General features: G+C 54.7%; 1 protein-coding gene across 1 annotated transcript in view; it reads right to left on the reverse strand.

Annotated features, from left to right (window-relative positions):
• LOC119105328 (inactive dipeptidyl peptidase 10) overlaps nt 1-17,634 on the reverse strand; it is a 107,532-nt gene that overhangs the window by 1,847 nt on the left and 88,051 nt on the right. Inside the window, exons 5-14 of the mRNA XM_037228796.1 lie at nt 13,793-13,867; nt 13,353-13,405; nt 11,607-11,845; nt 9,750-9,913; nt 8,691-8,794; nt 7,096-7,219; nt 4,995-5,129; nt 3,132-3,217; nt 1,247-1,568; nt 802-1,132 (exon numbers count right to left, since the gene is read on the reverse strand). Coding sequence (XP_037084691.1) covers nt 802-1,132; nt 1,247-1,568; nt 3,132-3,217; nt 4,995-5,129; nt 7,096-7,219; nt 8,691-8,794; nt 9,750-9,913; nt 11,607-11,845; nt 13,353-13,405; nt 13,793-13,867 — 1,633 coding nt within the window. The remainder of the gene's footprint in view (nt 1-801; nt 1,133-1,246; nt 1,569-3,131; nt 3,218-4,994; nt 5,130-7,095; nt 7,220-8,690; nt 8,795-9,749; nt 9,914-11,606; nt 11,846-13,352; nt 13,406-13,792; nt 13,868-17,634) is intronic.

Here is a 17,634-nt window from a genome sequence, read left to right on the forward strand (position 1 = left end):
CGACACCAAAGCTTCCAAGGCCAGATAAGGTCAAGTTAGGTCAGATCACGAACCCTGTCGGCGCTGGCAAGGCACAGACGCTGCCAGGACGGGTCAGGTCAGGTCAAGTCAGGTTAAGAGCCCAACCGGAGCTTGTTCGATACCAAAGCTTTCGAGGCCAGATCAGGTCAAGTTAGGGCAGATCACGAAACCTGCCGGCGCTTGCCAAGCACCGACGCTGCCAGGACGGGTCAGATCAGGTCAGGTCAGGTCAGGTTCTGAGCCCAACGACGCCAAAGCTGTCAAGGCCAGATCAGGTCACGTCAGGTCAGATAACGAACCCTGTCAGCGCTTGCTGGGCGCCGACGCCCCCGGGAGAGTCGACTCAGGTCACATCAGGTTAAATCAGGTCATTGGGTTATGTCGGACATGTACAGCTCAGCACTGGCCGACTGGCACCTCCCAGAGACAGGTTTCGAGAAGTCCGGACATAACGCGCTATCAGAGATCGCTGAGTTGCAGATATTAATGGTCGAGCCGTATGCAGACACGGAGCCAAATCATGCCGGAACCCGTTGTAATCACGTCACAAGCTACCGTTGCGTTTAAATCCCAACTGCCCTATAAACGGGCAGCTGTCGGCCGGTTATGAGAGCAGCCAACCAGTCAGGAACACGCACCGACATGTTCAGCCTTAGTATACCACTGCACGGCCATTGCACACTAGTATACCATTGCACGGTCTCTTCAGGCAACCACTGGACAGGGATGAAGGGGCATTAGTGCTGCCAACAGCCCAACAAGGATCGATCCAAAACTCACCATAGATCTCCCAGGACGTGATGGGCGCTATTGCCACCGCACACCTCAGCAGCTTCTCCGTCTTCGCCAGCAGCGTGAGCACAAGGTACGCACCGTACCCGTGCCCGACAGCGATCACCCGGAGCGGCGTGACAAAGTCCAGCGTCGAGGTCAGCTGCGTCACCACCTTCCTCAGCGCGTCCACCTCCTCGGCGCCGACACCGTCGTCGGCCGGCAGCCGGTCGTCGTCGTGCGGCGCCGGCTGCGTCGGCAGCGTCACATCGGCGACGACGAAGCTCTGCTGGGCGGCGAGGTAAGCCGACCAGTCGACGGCCCAGCGGCGGTCGGCGGCCGGCGCCGCCAGCCGCACCAGCAGCGGGAAGGCGGCCGCGTCCCCGGCGCGGTACTGCGGCGGCACCTGCAGCCGCACCACTGCCGCACGCCCCGCCGGCAGCGCCACCCGCAGCAGGCGCACCTCCGGCAGCGAGAGGTTGGCGGCGGCGGCGCGCAACTGCGTGTTGTTGCGCAGGAGGAGGGCGGGCGCGTCACCGGCGGCTGGCAACGTCAGCTGCGGCACGACCGGGCCCAGACAGCGCAGGGCGTGCCGACCGGCGGGGCTGAACAGCGCCTCGTACTGCAGACAGGTGGCGTTGTCGGCCACGGCGCCGGCGACCGGCGGCGGCGGGCAGGTGAGGCAGCGAGCCGCGCGCGACAGCGGCGAGCTGTGGTCGCTCACGCGGAACAGGTGGCGCTGACCCGGCCCGTCTGGCACGCTGGACAGGTAGTGTCTGAGGAAGCCGCGGCGTTAGGAGGTCGGACGTGAAAGATGCGGTGCAGAAGCAGCGACGCTGTCAAGTGCATCATGCTGGCCGCTAATAAGTCAGCTTGGCCCACCACATTTGAGGAGGGGACGTGGTATTGGACCAAACGCTAGAATGTTCATAAGACGACTAAGCTGACGTCGTTGGTGCAGACATCCTCTCAATAGCATTTACGCTCGGAAAATATTCGGAAAAGAATCCGATGCATCGTATATGAAGACTTTTGGTGAGATTTTCCACCTCTAGCTCAGTTGCGATTTGATAGCAGATCAAGCGTAAAAGAGCGGGAGAGCCAGAGAGCGACAGCGCGATAGTGCAAGAAGGACAACGACAGAGACAGAGAAAGAAATAGAGACATAGACAGAGACAGAGACAGACACAGAGACAGAGACAGATATACAGACAGAGACAGAGACAGGTACAGAGACATACTCAGAGAAGAAACAGTGACAGATACAAAGATGGAGATAAAGACAGGGACAGAGACAGAGACAGAGACAGAGACAGAAAAAAGAACATAGACAGAGGCAGAGACAGACACAGACACAGAGACAATGCCAGATACAGAGACAGAGACAGAAACAGAAACAGAGTCAGAGACAGAGACAGAGAAAAGACAGAGACAGAGACAAAGACAGAGACAGAGACAAAGACAGAGGCGGAGGCAGAGACAGACACAGACCCAGAGGCAGAGACAGATAAGAAACAGTGACAGACACAAAGATAAAGACAGAGACAGAGACAACGACAGAGACAGAGACAGAGACAGAGACAGAGACAGAGACAGAGACAGAGACAGAGACAGAAACAGAAACAGAGACAGATACAAAGACATGGACAAAGACAGAGACAGACCTAAATACAGACGCAAACGCAGAGACAAAGACGGAGGCATAGGCAGAGACGAAAGCAGAGACAGAGACATGGACAGAGACGGAGACAGAGACAGAGACAGAGACAGAGGCAGATACAGAGACAGACACAGACACAGACACAGACACAGACACAGACACAGACACAGACACAGACACAGACACAGACACAGACACAGACACAGAGACAGAAACAGAAACAGAAACAGAAACAGAAACAGAAACAGAGACAGAGATAGAGACCTAGACAGAGACAGAGCCAGAGCCAGACTTAAACACAGGCGCAAACACAGAGACAAAGACGGAGACAAAGACAGAGACAGAGACAAAAGCAGAGAAAGAGACAGAGACAGAGACGGGGACAGAGAGAGAGGCAGCGGCAGAAACAGAGACAGAGACAGACACAGACAAAGACATGTGCAGAGACAGAGACAGAGGCAGAGACAGAGACAGAGATAAAGATAGAGACAGAGACAGAGACAGAGACAGAGACAGAGATAGAGACAGAGACAGACAGAGACAGAGACAGAGATAGGGATAGAGGCAGAGACAGAGATAGGGCGACATAACCTCTGGAGCATAGATTGTCATGAACGGGAGCAGTGACAGATGATTCATGGGTGGTTGACAGGTGAATGCCAGGTGATTCTGCACTCACATGAAGCCTTTGCTCCATGACAGCAATTTCACCACATCCGCCCGCTCCTGAGTTAGCTGTGTCACGCTTCTGCGGGCAATGTCCACCTGGAAAACGAGTTTGGTCTTCTATAGGATGGCGGATATACGAGCATCAGAACTCAGGGCGTCATGCCTGCCGTAACATAAGGTCAGACATCGGGAATAAAGACAAGGAGCATCGAGCCGATCAGCACGTGCTAACGCAAAATCTTAGTTGGATGTACTGCTTGAAACCATACCAAAACTGGTTGGCGCACGACACACAGAAAATAGATCGCCGCTGGCGCAATCTTAGAAGTTCAATTTCACCCTGATTATGAAAGCCTTACTCAAAAACACGACGACATCAAAGGGAAAGGTAATCAATCCAATGCACAAACAAGGAAATATTCAGGAAACATTGGGAATCTGCATGAGATTCCTGTTGGTTGTAACGCCTTACAAATGGGCGACAGTTGACACAAACTGCCCATGGTTTGAGTAGTCGCCCATTTCACCCACTCTCCTTCTCTTTATTGTGAAGCATAAGTCGCCAACTCAACACCCTTGTTGAAGTGTCTGGTTCGTTCAGAAGCGCTCGGCCGCCGCTGTCGCCCATAACCAAACCCGGAGTGCCCCGTCTTGCCACTCTAGAGGCAGAAATATGGGCTGGGCCGAGCACTTGTTGACGGAGATTTACGGGTTGGCCAACAGTGCGACCTTTGCCCTCTGACGGGCCGGGACGCGGGCACGGTCTGCGCGCCGGACAGACGGCAAGTGTGGGCAGGAGCACGGCACGGAGGGTCAGACCCAGGTCGGGAGCCACAGAGGGGCTAGGACAGAGGGTGGGAGGGATCTCGGGTCTCGGGTCTTGGGCGTTGTAAATAAACCGCATCAGCGGAGGTGACCATATCATATCACACAGAGCCGGCCCGTCACCACCGCCTCTCGCACCCGCAAGGAGCCAGCACCAGGCTGGACGATACTGTCAGACGGCCGGTCACCGGCCGCAGCCGAGCAGATCACCTCTGGTGCAACAGCTCGGTTTGAAGGAGCCGGCACCAGGCTGGACGATACTGTCAGACGGGCGGTCATCGGCCGCAGCTGAGTGGATCACCTTTGGTGCTACAGCTCGGTTTGAAGGAGCCGGCACGAGGCTGGCTGGCCCAGTTGTGTAATCACTGCTTGATTGCCGTTGTGTAACATTGCTTATTTGCCGCTGTGTAACATGCTTTGACGATCTAGATTTTGAATAAGCAATTTTGTACTTGAGCTTGTGTGAACGACGGGATGGTTAATAATGCGCGAATGCGGTTGCATTGTTGTCATGTTTTGATACTGCACTTACACTACTGCTGTAGTGACATCAAATCAAACGAGAGGCCACTTGTTGGAATAACTCGTGAGTAAAATGAACATGAACATGACTTAAACCAGTATCATTAAAGCCCGGCTTTTTAAACCACCACCAAATGTTGAGGAAGCTTCTCTTACAACGGCCAAATTTCCACAAGCTTACGGCACGAACTCGCGACAGCCAGGCTAACATCTCTTGGCATTTGCTCAGCAGTTATGCCTGACGGTCCAAGGCATTCCTCAATGTCAGACAAATCGTGTAAGCCTGCCTTGCAGATAAACACTACTTGTTGTCAAATGAATCGTGGTGTGTTAACCACTGCGTTCGGTTTAAGTGCGGGACCAGAATCATGGCTCGCTGAAGAATGTACGGAATTTACGGTCTTTGTAACTTTGGTTGTCGGATCGCTGATTAGCCTGTTGCCAGACACATCACGCGAGGCAACACACGACATCTGGCGAGGGTCCCGGCAACAGAGCTAGCACAACGCCTGTCGTGCGGCCTCACCATCATGATCTGTGTGAAGAGGCCGTCCGGCCCGTCCGGCACCCGGTCCAGCAGCAGGGCGGACTTCTTGTCGGCGGAGAATACGGGCCCGTCTGTGACCTCCACCCAGCCGTGGGCCGACTCCGACCGGTACACCTGAGGGCAGGTACCATCAATCGCCGTCAGCTGGGACCGGTACACATGGGGGGGGGGGGGGGTCTCACCAGCCGCCGTCAGCTGGGACCGGTACCTCTGAGGGGCGGTCCCACCAGCCGCTGTCAGCTGGGACCGGTGCACCTGAGGGGAGGTCCCACCAGCCGCCGTCAGCTGGTACCGGTGCACCTGAGGGGAGGTCCCACCAGCAGCCGTCAGCTGGTACCGGTACCTCTGAGGGGCACTCCCACCAGCCGCCGTCAGCTGGTACCGGTGCACCTGAAGGGAGGTCCCACCAGCAACCGTCAGCTGGGACCGGTAGATCTGAGGGGAGGTCCCACCAGCCGCCGTCAACTGGGAGCGGTCCACCTGAGGGAGGTCCCACCAGCCGCCGTCAGCTGGGACCGGTCCACCTGAGGGGAGGTCCCACCACCGTCGGCCGGGAGTGGCACACCTGCACAGCCGGCACGGAGCCGCCAAATACCCAGCAGTCCGCCTCCTTTCACACTGGATCAGCAGAATCACGGCGACAAGACCGGCTATACTCTCCAGGCGCGTAACTTAATAACGCGGACAGCTAATTGCCGTGATGAGTCGGCTGCGACACCAGTCCCACCACAGTCCGTGTTCGGATAGCGCAAACATGTCAGTGAAAAAGGTCAGTCGCAGTCAATTCAGCCGACAGTGCTGGGAGCTCTCTCTGGGATCACATCACAGCCAAAAGGTCAGCGCCGGCGGGCTTAGACTGGCGCTCAGGCAGCCCCGCTCCCGGCGTTCAGCCGTCGCCGGGGCGCCGACGCCTGTCGCTTGGCTGGCGCCGGCGGCGGTCACCAGCCGCAGCCGCGCGGATCACCACTGGAGCACCAGCTCAGTTTGTCTGGTCAAATTGGAGAGCGCTCCGGGCACCCCAGTGTCGCCGGTCACGGGGGCTGATCCTGTCGAATGTCTCTCACGGTTAACTTAAGCTGCAGGCGGCAACAAACGGTGACCGCCTGACTTAGCTGTCATATTCAGAATGAGTTTTGAAAATAAAGGTCTCCAGTACGCAGGATATGAAACTCCAAAGCAGTGGTAAATAGTTCAGAGGCTACTGTTGCGTGTTGATTTTAAGGAAATATATGCTTATAATGGCCTAAGTATGTGCGATATTTAATTAATGCCGCACATCCATTTATCCCCATATGCGATTCTGGTTTTAGAATAACAGCGCATGACATGCATTATAAAGCAGTTAGAGCAGGGAGTCTTTTCCCATGCCAGACAGAAAAATGGGACAACGCTAAAATATTATTGAACATCAAAATGCCATTTTCCAAAACGTCCACATTTACTAAGGCCTTGAAGCTGTCCGTATTTCTAGACCAGATCTAAACGAGCACCGTCGTAAAGGGAGCGCTCCGGACGAACTGACCTCGAACGCCTTCTGAGAAGGCCCCGGGGAGCCGCGACAGTCATTTGGGTCCGCAGTGAATGGCCCGCGCCGACTGTGGAGCTCTCGGGTAAGCCTGATAACCACACTGCCGTCGCTGGCCCGGCGCCGCGCTCCAGTCAGCGGACCGAAACAGAGCGCCCGCGGCATGTCGCTCGTCGGACAAGATGGCGTCAGCGGTCCGACGACGAGCTTTAATGCAATACGGCGCCAGCCGCTGCCGGACGCAAAGCAGGACACTCTCATCTTGCACGACAGCGATGTACCGGAGACCATTATGGAAATACCGGCTCATTCCTGGAGCGCGAGCCGAAGAGCCGCAATGGCGGGGTAATGGCGCCCAGCACGCCATTACCAGTTCAGGCGGGAGCGTATCTTCTCGACTAATCACGCGCCAACGCCGCGCTTCGGCCTCAGAGAACACGTGCCGCGGCCCCTGCGCCGGCCGGGGCGGACGCGGCACGCGGCCTTGGGGCGGCGGCGGCGGCGGCGGCGGCCGCGGCGGCGGTGACGTGCCGCACCTGGGCTGTCCTCGCTCACCGTCTGACACCGCCAGGAGGGCGCCGTGCACACGGAGACGGAGCTGAAGTTCTGCCGGCGGCCGTACCACGTGACCGACACCTGACTGTCGTCCAGCCAGCGCACGCCAGCCGCGTACAGCTCCCTGCAGGGGGAGGGGAGGGGAGGTCAGCGGCGCGACCGCGGCACCCTGGTCTGTGGGGTCCGCGTCGGGACGGCGGCTTTTGTGAGCATCTGGATACCTTAGGGATCTCCCTAGACGTAACCGCATCAAGGCAGATTGGGCCCAAGCAAAACAAGATCCCGACCCCAGTAATCCAATACGCGTGGCTGCGCCCCGGGGTCGGGCGGGCAGCGCAATCCGAGCCTTCGTGGAGCCAGGGTGGCCGCAGGGAGCCGTTGAGTACTTGGGCCGCCCTGCTGATGCGGCGGGATTGTCTGAGCCCCGGCCAGATTACGACGGCGCTTGTTGGCGGCGGGCGACGCCGACGGATCACCGGCTCAGGAGGCGGGGAGAGCCCTGACCACAGACCACTGACAGGAACGGCGATCGCTCATAAGCAGATGACAGGAAGCCCTAACGTGAGGCATGTGGTGAGGTATGTACAAGTGTATGGTATGCATATAAACCAATGCGTGGCGACATCACAGCTGGCCGGGTGATTCGCAAACGTCCCGAGCAAGCGCGGTTGACGTGCCACAGTCTAGACTAGAGAAACGGATTCAGCACCGTCCATGATCGGCTAAAATACAGCGAACTCTGAGAAATTCAATTTAGTTCCACAGCGCGGAGAACAAATTTGCGCCGGACTAGAAAACACGAGAAGGCACCATCCATCAGCGGTGAGCAACTGGTCGCGGTGACCCTCGTCTGCTCTAGGAAAAACAAGGATTGATGGGGATCGATCGGGCTCCCTGGACGCGCAGGCCATCAATCAGCCAAGCGATATCCTGCAGTGACCGTCAAATAGCAGAAGAGAGAGAGCGAGAGAGATAGAGAGAGGAGAGAGAGAGATAGAAGAGAGAGATAGAGAGAAAGAGAGAGAGAGAGAGAGAGAGAGAGAGAGAGAGAAGAGATAGAGAGAGAGAGAGAAGAGAGAGAGAGAGAGAGAGAGAGAAGAGAGAGAGAGAGATAGAAGAGAGAGAGCGCATCATGCAGAAATGCATTCGGGTCGCGTTTATGCCGAGCCAATCGATGGCTTCAGCTTTGGGTGTTCAGTGATTAGGGAAAAGAGAAGGCGGTTCGTGCATTTCGCCATTATGCAGCGCGATCATTCTGCCGTTTTTATTTAACAGTAAAGAGGTATATAGTAGGGAGCTGTTGTAAGGAGGTTTCATAGCAAGAAGGTACAATTTGAAAGCCAAATACAAATATAAAAATGCATAAATTTGTAGTTCAGTATTCTAGTTGCATCATAATGACTACATCAGTTTCTATCCTGAATACATTTTTCAGAACTCGCAACAGCCTGGTCCGGAAAGTCGAAGCCTGTTGGTGGTAGGGGGTGGGGTGAAGGGGGGAGGGGGACCCCAACGCCCGCTCCGGTGCGCAGTTTTGTCGAGAGAGGTACCTCCTGGAAGCGCCGGGTAGTGGGGCGGGCCTCTGCACCACTCACCGGTCGGCCAGCGGCGTCGGCGGCTGCACGGCGTGATAGACCAGCTCCTGCGGCTCCGACACGTTCACGACCGTCACGGTCAGGCTGGGGTTAGTGGCGCCCGCCTGTCAGGGAGGGTCGCAGGTCAGGCGGACCACTGTGTGACAGACCAGCTCCTGCGGCTCCGACACGTCCACGACCGGCACGGTCAGGCTTTGGTTAGTGGCGCCCGCCTGTCAGGGGGGGGGGGGGGGGGGGACGCTGGTCAGGCGGACAGGTCGTCGTTTTTCTGTACGGTCGGGACGGCTGAACACATTGTAAGCATATACGCTGCGTAACTCATTATGTCTGTACTGGAGTTTCCAGTTTATGGCAAACCGGGAACTCATTAGTCTTTTTGGTACATGCTTGTAAAGGGTGGACACTGCGCTCAATGCATAGGATGCTTATCAAGGGTATCACAAGCAATCAAATGCACGATAAGCAGAGCAAGGCATTTAGGTTGACTCAGGCTAGTTTATTCGGAAATAAACACCGGACTTTTGAAGGTCTGAGGGTTCCGCACATCAATATTTAGCGTTTAAAGTAAATGTTTAGGCTCGCGTGGCCAAAGACATCACATCACCGCCGCTTTGCGCGTGCGAATGTGTTCAGACCAGGGCACTTCCATTGTTACTTCTGTGAGGTGCAACAAACTGAAATTGCATTTGTTTGTCAAACACAGCCACTTGCAATGTGATTCGGCGTGCTTAGGTGATTTCCGCGATAACGAGGTCTGTCTTCGAAAGGAGTTCGTTGCATAGCTTGCTTACAGGGAAGCTGGGAGACACAAGCAGGATATTACCCAGATAGTGTCGGTGCACTGCCTGATTAATTCCGTAATTATGACACCACTGAGTATACTACTTGATCACGGATAGTGCACCATAATATACGTGGTCACGGCTAGCTAACACCAATGCCATTACCCAAACATTCACCACTGGTCACAGAAAACGACTGCATCTGTCCAGCAATGCTCACTTACTGATAACGTCAACAAACGCCACACGAGCACCCTCCTGTCACCTGTACACTCACCCTGGGGTACTTGACCGAGTGCACGCGCGGGTACGACGGGTCGGCACCGGTGCCGTACTCGGTGTACTGCAGGTCCATCACCGCGGTACAGTTGATCGTGAAGTACAGCAGGAGCGAACCGCTGGGAGACGGCCACACAGTGTGGTCCGAGCGCAGGATGTAGTCTGAAAATGAACCAGTGACGTCAGAGACGATCAGCAGCCACAGAGTGTGGTCCGAGCGCAGGATGTAGTCTGAAAACGGACCAATGACGTCAGAGACCTTAACTGGCCACACAGTGTGGTCCGAGCGCAGGATGCAGTCTGAAAACGAACCAGTGACGTCAGAGACCCTCACCGGCCACGCAGTGTGGTCCGAGCGCAGGATGTAGTCTGAAAATGAACCAGTGACGTCAGAGACGATCAGCAGCCACACAGTGTGGTCCGAGCGCAGGATGTAGTCTGAAAACGGACCAATGACGTCAGAAACCTTCACCGGCCACACAGTGTGGTCCAAACGCAGGATGTAGTCTGAAAACGGACCAGCGACGTCAGAGACGTTCAGCAGCCACACAGTGTGGTCCGAACGCAGGATGTAGTCTGAAAATGAACCAGTGACGTCAGAGACGTTCAGCAGCCACACAGTGTGGTCCGAACGCAGGATGTAGTCTGAAAATGAACCAGGGACGTCAGAGACCTTCACCGGCCACACAGTGTGGTCCGAGCGCAGGAGATGTAGTCTGAAAACGGACCAGTGACGTCAAAGACGTTCAGGCAGAGACGGCAGATCGGATTTAAAAGTAAAGTATTGGAACGGTCCCATTCCGTTGACGTCAGAACATCTGCAGACCGTACCCAACTTCTTCCAAATATTGCACACATCTCGACTTGTTTCATGTTCTGTCACTTCTGAAGACAAAGTGCCTTCTGCTGTTGTTTCGATAGAGGCATGGGACCTAAATATCAACCCATCTATATTTCCATTCTCCTGGCTTTTCTTTGAGGAATAAGGCTGTTACAACCGTTTCATCTATGTGAATAATGCTCCTCGCAAATGCACCTAGCACCTTACGTAATTCCGTCACCTCTGTTCGAATGCGATGAAAAGCGTCATGTCAACGTGCAAGCCTCAAGAAAAGACAATAGCCTTCCAACATACCACAAGCCTTAACAAACGCCGCGATGGCCCGTACTTCGCGGCGTTTGCTATTGCCGAACACGGACTATCGGACCGGCCCAAAACCACAGCGCTCGCCGCCACACGAAAGTAGGTGCTCGCACCGACATTGCGTCACAGCCTCTTCTGCCGAGTTCTGCTGTTGAGCATCCAACGCGCGTCCAGTATGCCCCAGGAGGTGGCGTCAGGTATCAGAAGCGGCGTAGTTTTTCTTTCCACGCATAGAAGGTTGCAGCTATGCTCCGGAGTCACTGGATAAGTTTCTTTTTGCTGGAAGCCCTCCCTTGAGGCGGAAGTTTTTTTACGACGCTTTGGCAATCACGACGACCAAAGGAAGGTCGAACGCCACGCGGTATTGCGTAGAATATGGCAGGGTCGTCCAACAAAGCGCACAACAAAGTGTAAAAACGGTAGCCCGCCGTTCGTGGTTTATTTGGAGTTGAAAAACTTTTTAAATAAGACCTGCTCGTTCTAGGAAAACAGCATAACACGTCTTACGTAGGCTTAAAACCCGTTCAAAATGACGAAGGCACTGATCAGAGCGGGGATTTACCTATATTGACCGATGTTGACCGATATTGACCCATATTACAAACACATTATCATCGCACGCCGAACGTCTGACACACAGGAGGCCATGTGCAACCTCTTAGCCACGGAAGACGTTCCTCAGAAATCTGTCCGACACACGAGCGGTCGTACCTGCGTACAGGAGGTCGGGTACGCCGTGGTATACGAGGCTTGGTACCCCGTCGCTGGTTACGGAGTACGAGTCCGCGCTGATCGCCCGCTCCTTGTAGTACACGTTGCCACGGTGCACCATGAGCAGGGCGTTGCCCGCGCGTGCCGGGTCACCGCTCCGAGGCACCCAAGCCACGTGCTGGAGCGGCGGGTGCGACCGGTCGACTCCCCACGACTCCGGCTTCAGCGGTGTGGTGTGTCTGCGCCGGGCACAAGGCCAGAGCCGATGAGGGGACGCTCGAACTGGACCGATCGGCACAAAAACGGCGGAGGGTGGGAGCAAGCTGATGGTTGATGGGGACAGAGGTCCTCAATATCCACGCGATGGATCAACGGCAAAAAGGAAGAAAAACATGTCATCGCATACAGCTACCAAGACTAAAAACAGCCATATGGTTTTTTTGGTTCGAGCACGGGAGGGCAAGGTAATTTAGGCAGCAGAATTTTCCTAGAAACAACAGGTATTCGAGTTTTGCAGAGTGCCTAACCCGTTGAAATTTTCCTGAACTGTTACAAAAGTATGCAAGGCATTCCAAGTTGAATCTTCCTTTTCCGTAAAAATCAGCAATGCAATAAATTTAGGTTACTATTAGGTGGGACTTTGAAACACGGCCCAAGAAACGTAGCTATGACTTGGCAATCTCTCAGTTCATTTTATTGACTTCTTCATCATAACGTCGCACTTCATACGGATGCAGTTTAAGCCAGACACTCATGTTACGAGCCGTCACGCCATCACATAGCGACCTCATGTCAGGAAATGGTGGGCAAACTACAGATGGAACTGCAGAACACCCTTAACCTCATCACCTCCGGACATCATCCGCCCGAAGGCTCTAGTGGTACCGAGTTACCGGCCGCCGCGCGACACGAGCTCGCTCCGAAAGGCGCCCTGTCTGAGAGCCCCCGCGGCCGAGTGGCGCGACTGCGAGTGAGACGGAGCGGCGGCACGCACGGCACGCCCCATTGTCCCGCCCCAGGAGGCCTCGACTGCCCCGACGCAGAGCCGCCAACAATGGCTGACTTACGGCGGCACAAAAGACGCCTTTCACGTTTGGCCCAAATGCGCCGGGGTCGTGAGGCGGGTGACCAAGCCACGCCATGGCCCGAAACGACCGCAGCGCGCACTGCATCACACTCTCTCTCGGTCGCGCCTGGCGTGTAAGCGGTACTTAGGCCGTGAGAGTGTGGGCATAGCGTCACGACACAAATTTAAATTGTGGCAGAATTTTGGTCTCCCGTGTGCAGGGCTTGCGGCAAAATTGTTTTGTATTGAAGGGTGTTGTGTCTCATTTGGTTTACAACACCCGCGACATGTTTCCACGAGTTGCGGGCTTATGAGCTCTGCTTAAAGGTGGTCTGCCCATGTAATTACGCTTTCACTAAGCGTGTGTGGGAGCTGAGTTAGGCACCCTACCGCACAAGTACTAGCCTGGAATGCTTCGCTGCACAGAGCCATCAGCTCGCGTTCCACGTGACTGATACTAGGGGAACATCATCCCATGGGATTCTAGCGCGGCCAAACTGATTATTAAGTGTTGCCAAATATAACGAGCGAGGAAAGCTCACGCTTGCATGACCAAAGATAATGGCTAGCTCAAAATACAAGGCAGGCCCAGTCCACACTGAATGTTATGAGCGGCAGCCCGTCGCATGGGACGGCTAGAAGGATGCACATAATGAGGGTGTTCGGCACTCGCTACTCACCCTGTGTCCACATGCCACAGCCAGCATTGAGCCTCGCTGGTGTACTCGGAGAGCTGTGAAGTGATGAATAATGGTCTGTTAGCGCAGTATAACTGAAGGAAAACACGATGTCATCATAGCACGCCAAGCGGTTCAATGTGAGCTAGTAGCCCATTACCGCTGGTCGGTAGAACGCTTTTGAACACTGGCCAGCTCTGAATAAGTCACTGTGAAGCATGAACTTTGAACTATGACGAGGAAGATGCCGGTAACTTGTGCAGAAAGAGGGCATGGTGCAATGCTAATGCAAAGGCAGGATAAAGAATATCACAATTTCGTAAAGCATTTGTATTCAAAGCATTTACCTTCACCGTCACGTAAGTGCAACGGAAATATTCCGTGATAGGCGCATCACAACCAAGATTGAGTTTCACTGTAATGGTGTCAAGAAGGGTCGTTACCTTTGTTTGTCGTCCTATAAGCAGGACGTATTTCAAGTCGGGAGACACGAGAAACCGCTCAGCGTTGTTTTGCCGCTGAAACGATAACAAGTGCAGAGGCGTTGGTAAGCAAACTGCAAAGCCACAACCGATAAACCCCACGCGTATAAGGATGAATGCAAGTAAGTTGAAGATCAGTACATGCCTTTCCTACTGGTTATACAACGGTTAACCTTTGACAGTTAACGGTGCATGACTGGAGGTAGAGTGGTGAGACAACGGGACAAAGCAGACGAAAACTGATCCGAATTTATTACTGGACATACAAGACATGTCATTGCAACAGCCTAACACCTCTCTTGGCATGTACCAATAGAACACCTCTTGCGGCGAGCAAGGTGGCAACAGACGGGAGCATTATCATGTGCATTAAGTCAAAACCTCTGCGACTGAAATAGTTCGCCTCATGCCGGGCAAAGGCGGGGCGATATTTTACGTTTACCCATAAGTTTAAAGATACATGAGCTTTGGACATTGACTGGTTGGCAGGTCATGGCATGGCACACAGTTTTGAGGCTGCAAAATCGAGCACTTGGAATGCCTTTTGTTTGCGAAGACTGCCACCAAAGGTTTGCGGAAAACGTAAATATTTTGGGTGGGTATGAGTAACAAGAGATCCGGCCCTCTTCCCACAAAAAGTGTGACACGGCCGCCTCGCAGCCGCTTACTGAACAAATCTGCCAGTCAGACCGTGTTGACATCGCTTAATGATCCGTAAACGGGCCATCCGTCTACACCGAGCAGCCGGCCTCCCTTCCGTATCTGCTCTTGCTGCAGAAATGACGCCAATTCTTGCATGCACAAACGTTGCAACGGCCTGTCGCCAAGATCCAATTACGTTTTCGACCCGCGTTTTTTAGATGCATTTTTCACAATTGGATAATTTTACCCATACCTCACATTACAATTTACCTCGCGATGCTACGATCATCGGCTTCAAAGGTATGACATTCTAAAGGGGCGAGAGCCGGACGGGACCACTGGCATTAAGACGTGAACCGCAGTTCAATCTTTACCAACCAATTTTCGTCAATTTCAGAATCTGCTCCCAATTTCATGAAATGAGCATCGCTCGACATCCGGTCTCGCTCCCGATAATTTCTTGACGAAGTTACAGATAGTTCGATTTCGTTTGGCCTAAGTCGTTGACTGTATCAGCATGAGCCCCCGGGGCCTCTTCGGCCCATATCTTATTCAGCATCTTTTGACACCACTCCGCCCCTGATCTAAGACCAGCCTAGCGCATACGACATTCAGACGGTCCGTCGGCTGAGCCAATCCCGTGTCGTCAATCGGTCCGGCGGGCATGGGCCACGCCCGAGTCGACGGCAACGTCCACGGGCCGACCCTGCTCCACATCAGCATCCACGGGTTGAAGCCGGTCCACATCAGCATCCACGGGCTGAAGCCGGTCCACATCAGCATCCACGGGTTGAAGCCGGTCTACACCAGCATCCACGGGCTGAAGCTGGTTCTTATCAGCATCCACGGGCTGAAGCCGGTCCATATCAGCATCCACGGGTTGAAGCCGGTCCACACCAGTATCCACGGGCCGACCCCGCTCTACATCAGCATCCTCGGGCTGAAGCCGTTCCACATCAGCATCCACGGGCTGAAGCCGGTCCACATCAGCATCCACGGGCTGAAGCCGGTCCACACCAGCGTCCACGGGCTGAAGCCGGTCCACACCAGCGTCCACGGGCTGAAGCCGGTCCACATCAGCATCCACGGGCTGAAGCCGGTCCACATCAGCATCCACGGGCTGAAGCCGGTCCACATCAGCGTCCACCAGCCATCTGGCGCCGCCGCCGCCCCGCGATCAATCCCAGCCGTCGCGCCCGCGGCCGCGCCGACCCCGACAAATGTCCGGACATCGCGGCGAGAAATAGCGCACCCGAGAGTGGCGCAGCGTTTCGGCGCGCCGTCGCCGGGCCCTCGAACGCGTGCCGGCCACGCCGTGGGAGACATCCATTGTGGCCGGGCGGTCTCGGCGCAGACCGCTGCCGCGGGAAAGATCGGTCTCCCAGCCAGAGGCATCGGTCTCTCAGCAAGAGGCATCGATCTCTCGGTCGGACACAACAGCTACTTGCATTGAGCGGCCGTTTCTGGACTGGGGAGCGCCGGCGGGCCGGACCGGCACGCGCCATGGCTGGATCCGCATGCACCATGGCTGGATTCGCACGCGCTGTGGCTGGATCCACACGCGCCGTGGCTGCTGCCACGTGCCAGCGAACACCCGGCAGACGACATCCCAACTGGAGCTCGTCAGGGCCGTTTCTCAATTCTGGCGACCCGGCTGCCAGAGCAGACAGAGTGTGGAGAGTTTAGAAACTCCGCTGCCGGCGGTTCCGGTGGCAAGACAAACACGCTTTCGGGTCGAAACACGCCGCGCAGCAGACCGAGCACAGCAGGGAATTCACCGTCCGCCTCTGCTGGAGGGCCGCCGTCAATATCCGAGTCGGCACTGCGGGACGGGCGACTGGCGTGGGCTGCTGCGTTACAGACTTACTGCGTTGCGATATGCTTACGCTCCCACGGTCTCAGCACCGCAGCGTTCGTTGGGAAGAGCAGCCAACACAGCGACGGTGGTCACGGCGAACCGCGCCGGCGAACATCAGCCGGGATCGAATCGGAATCGGTACGTTCGGAGACCGTTGTCCACAGCCGGACGATGATTGCGCTGGATTTCTCGAAGTGAATGAAGCGTGGTTGCGTCGGCTCAGAATGACGGCGCAGGGCTGTGGTCGTTGGGAACCGTGAAATGGCACTATTTCGTGTAAGTTGATCGTTTGCGAATACTAGTGAGCTGGATCTGGGAATCGGCATCGGAGAGATCGTGTGCTCCATAGTCCGGTGAATTCCAAGGGGTGGCTATTGGGGCAATAGTATGATGGCGCGTCACATCAGCATTACACACAGTGCTGGTGTCATTAGCGTGCTTTCGGCTTCGTGATGTGCTAAATACGTGCATAAACTCCTGGCTCACCGACTTTGTTGGAAATAGCCCGTGGAGGGAAAACATAGATTTAAAAACCATGTCCCGACTTTGTTGAAAGGAGCGAGTGGAGGTGGTATATAAGGTTTACGAGCTATATGCAATACAATATCATTGACATATGATGAGGTATTGCGCACTAAGGTATTATATATATCCAGTAGCACATCTTTCCGATGCAAGACGGGCGAGCTGTTTATTGATGGTTCAGATAGATTTAGAATTGCCAGAAGATTGTAAACCGGTTTTGGATTTGGCAAGGTTTGGCATCGTAATAGACCAAATCAGAGAAGCTTGGAAAGTCTACAGTTGTAGTGCCTGAGACCAAATAAATGGAAAGCAACGAGTACGTATTGGTAGAACGGAAATCAAAGTGAACAGCACTAAAATACTATATACCTGCCATAGCCTGAGTTTTTTTGTTGGTTCAGACCAAGCGTGTGACATCTTTAAAAAAAAAATCGTTGATTTTGTCTTTCTCACGGCAGCCCGTTGTAGGGGTAAAACCTAGGCAGCAATGCAACGCTGTACGTTGTGATAATAATGCACCTCATGAGAGAAAGGGTTTGAACTCGTAAGTCAAACTCTAAACTCATTAGGCCTGCTCAAGCAACTTGCATGCAAACATCATGAAAGCACTGTACCGCAACCTCCAATAAATTATGCTACTCGTTTCTGAAAGATTCATAAAGGTGGGTGGTGACAAAGATGTGTCTAAGTCAGCACGACGAGCGACCGACCGGGCCGGCTCACTGAAACCCCGAAGGTTCTGGCACTTGGCATCCTGACAGGCCCGGCTTTCAGGCTT

This window comes from Pollicipes pollicipes, unplaced genomic scaffold (genome assembly GCF_011947565.3).
Source record: "Pollicipes pollicipes isolate AB1234 unplaced genomic scaffold, Ppol_2.1 Scaffold_6138;HRSCAF=7277_pilon_pilon_pilon, whole genome shotgun sequence".
In the NCBI taxonomy this organism is placed as follows: Eukaryota; Metazoa; Arthropoda; class Thecostraca; order Pollicipedomorpha; family Pollicipedidae; genus Pollicipes; species Pollicipes pollicipes.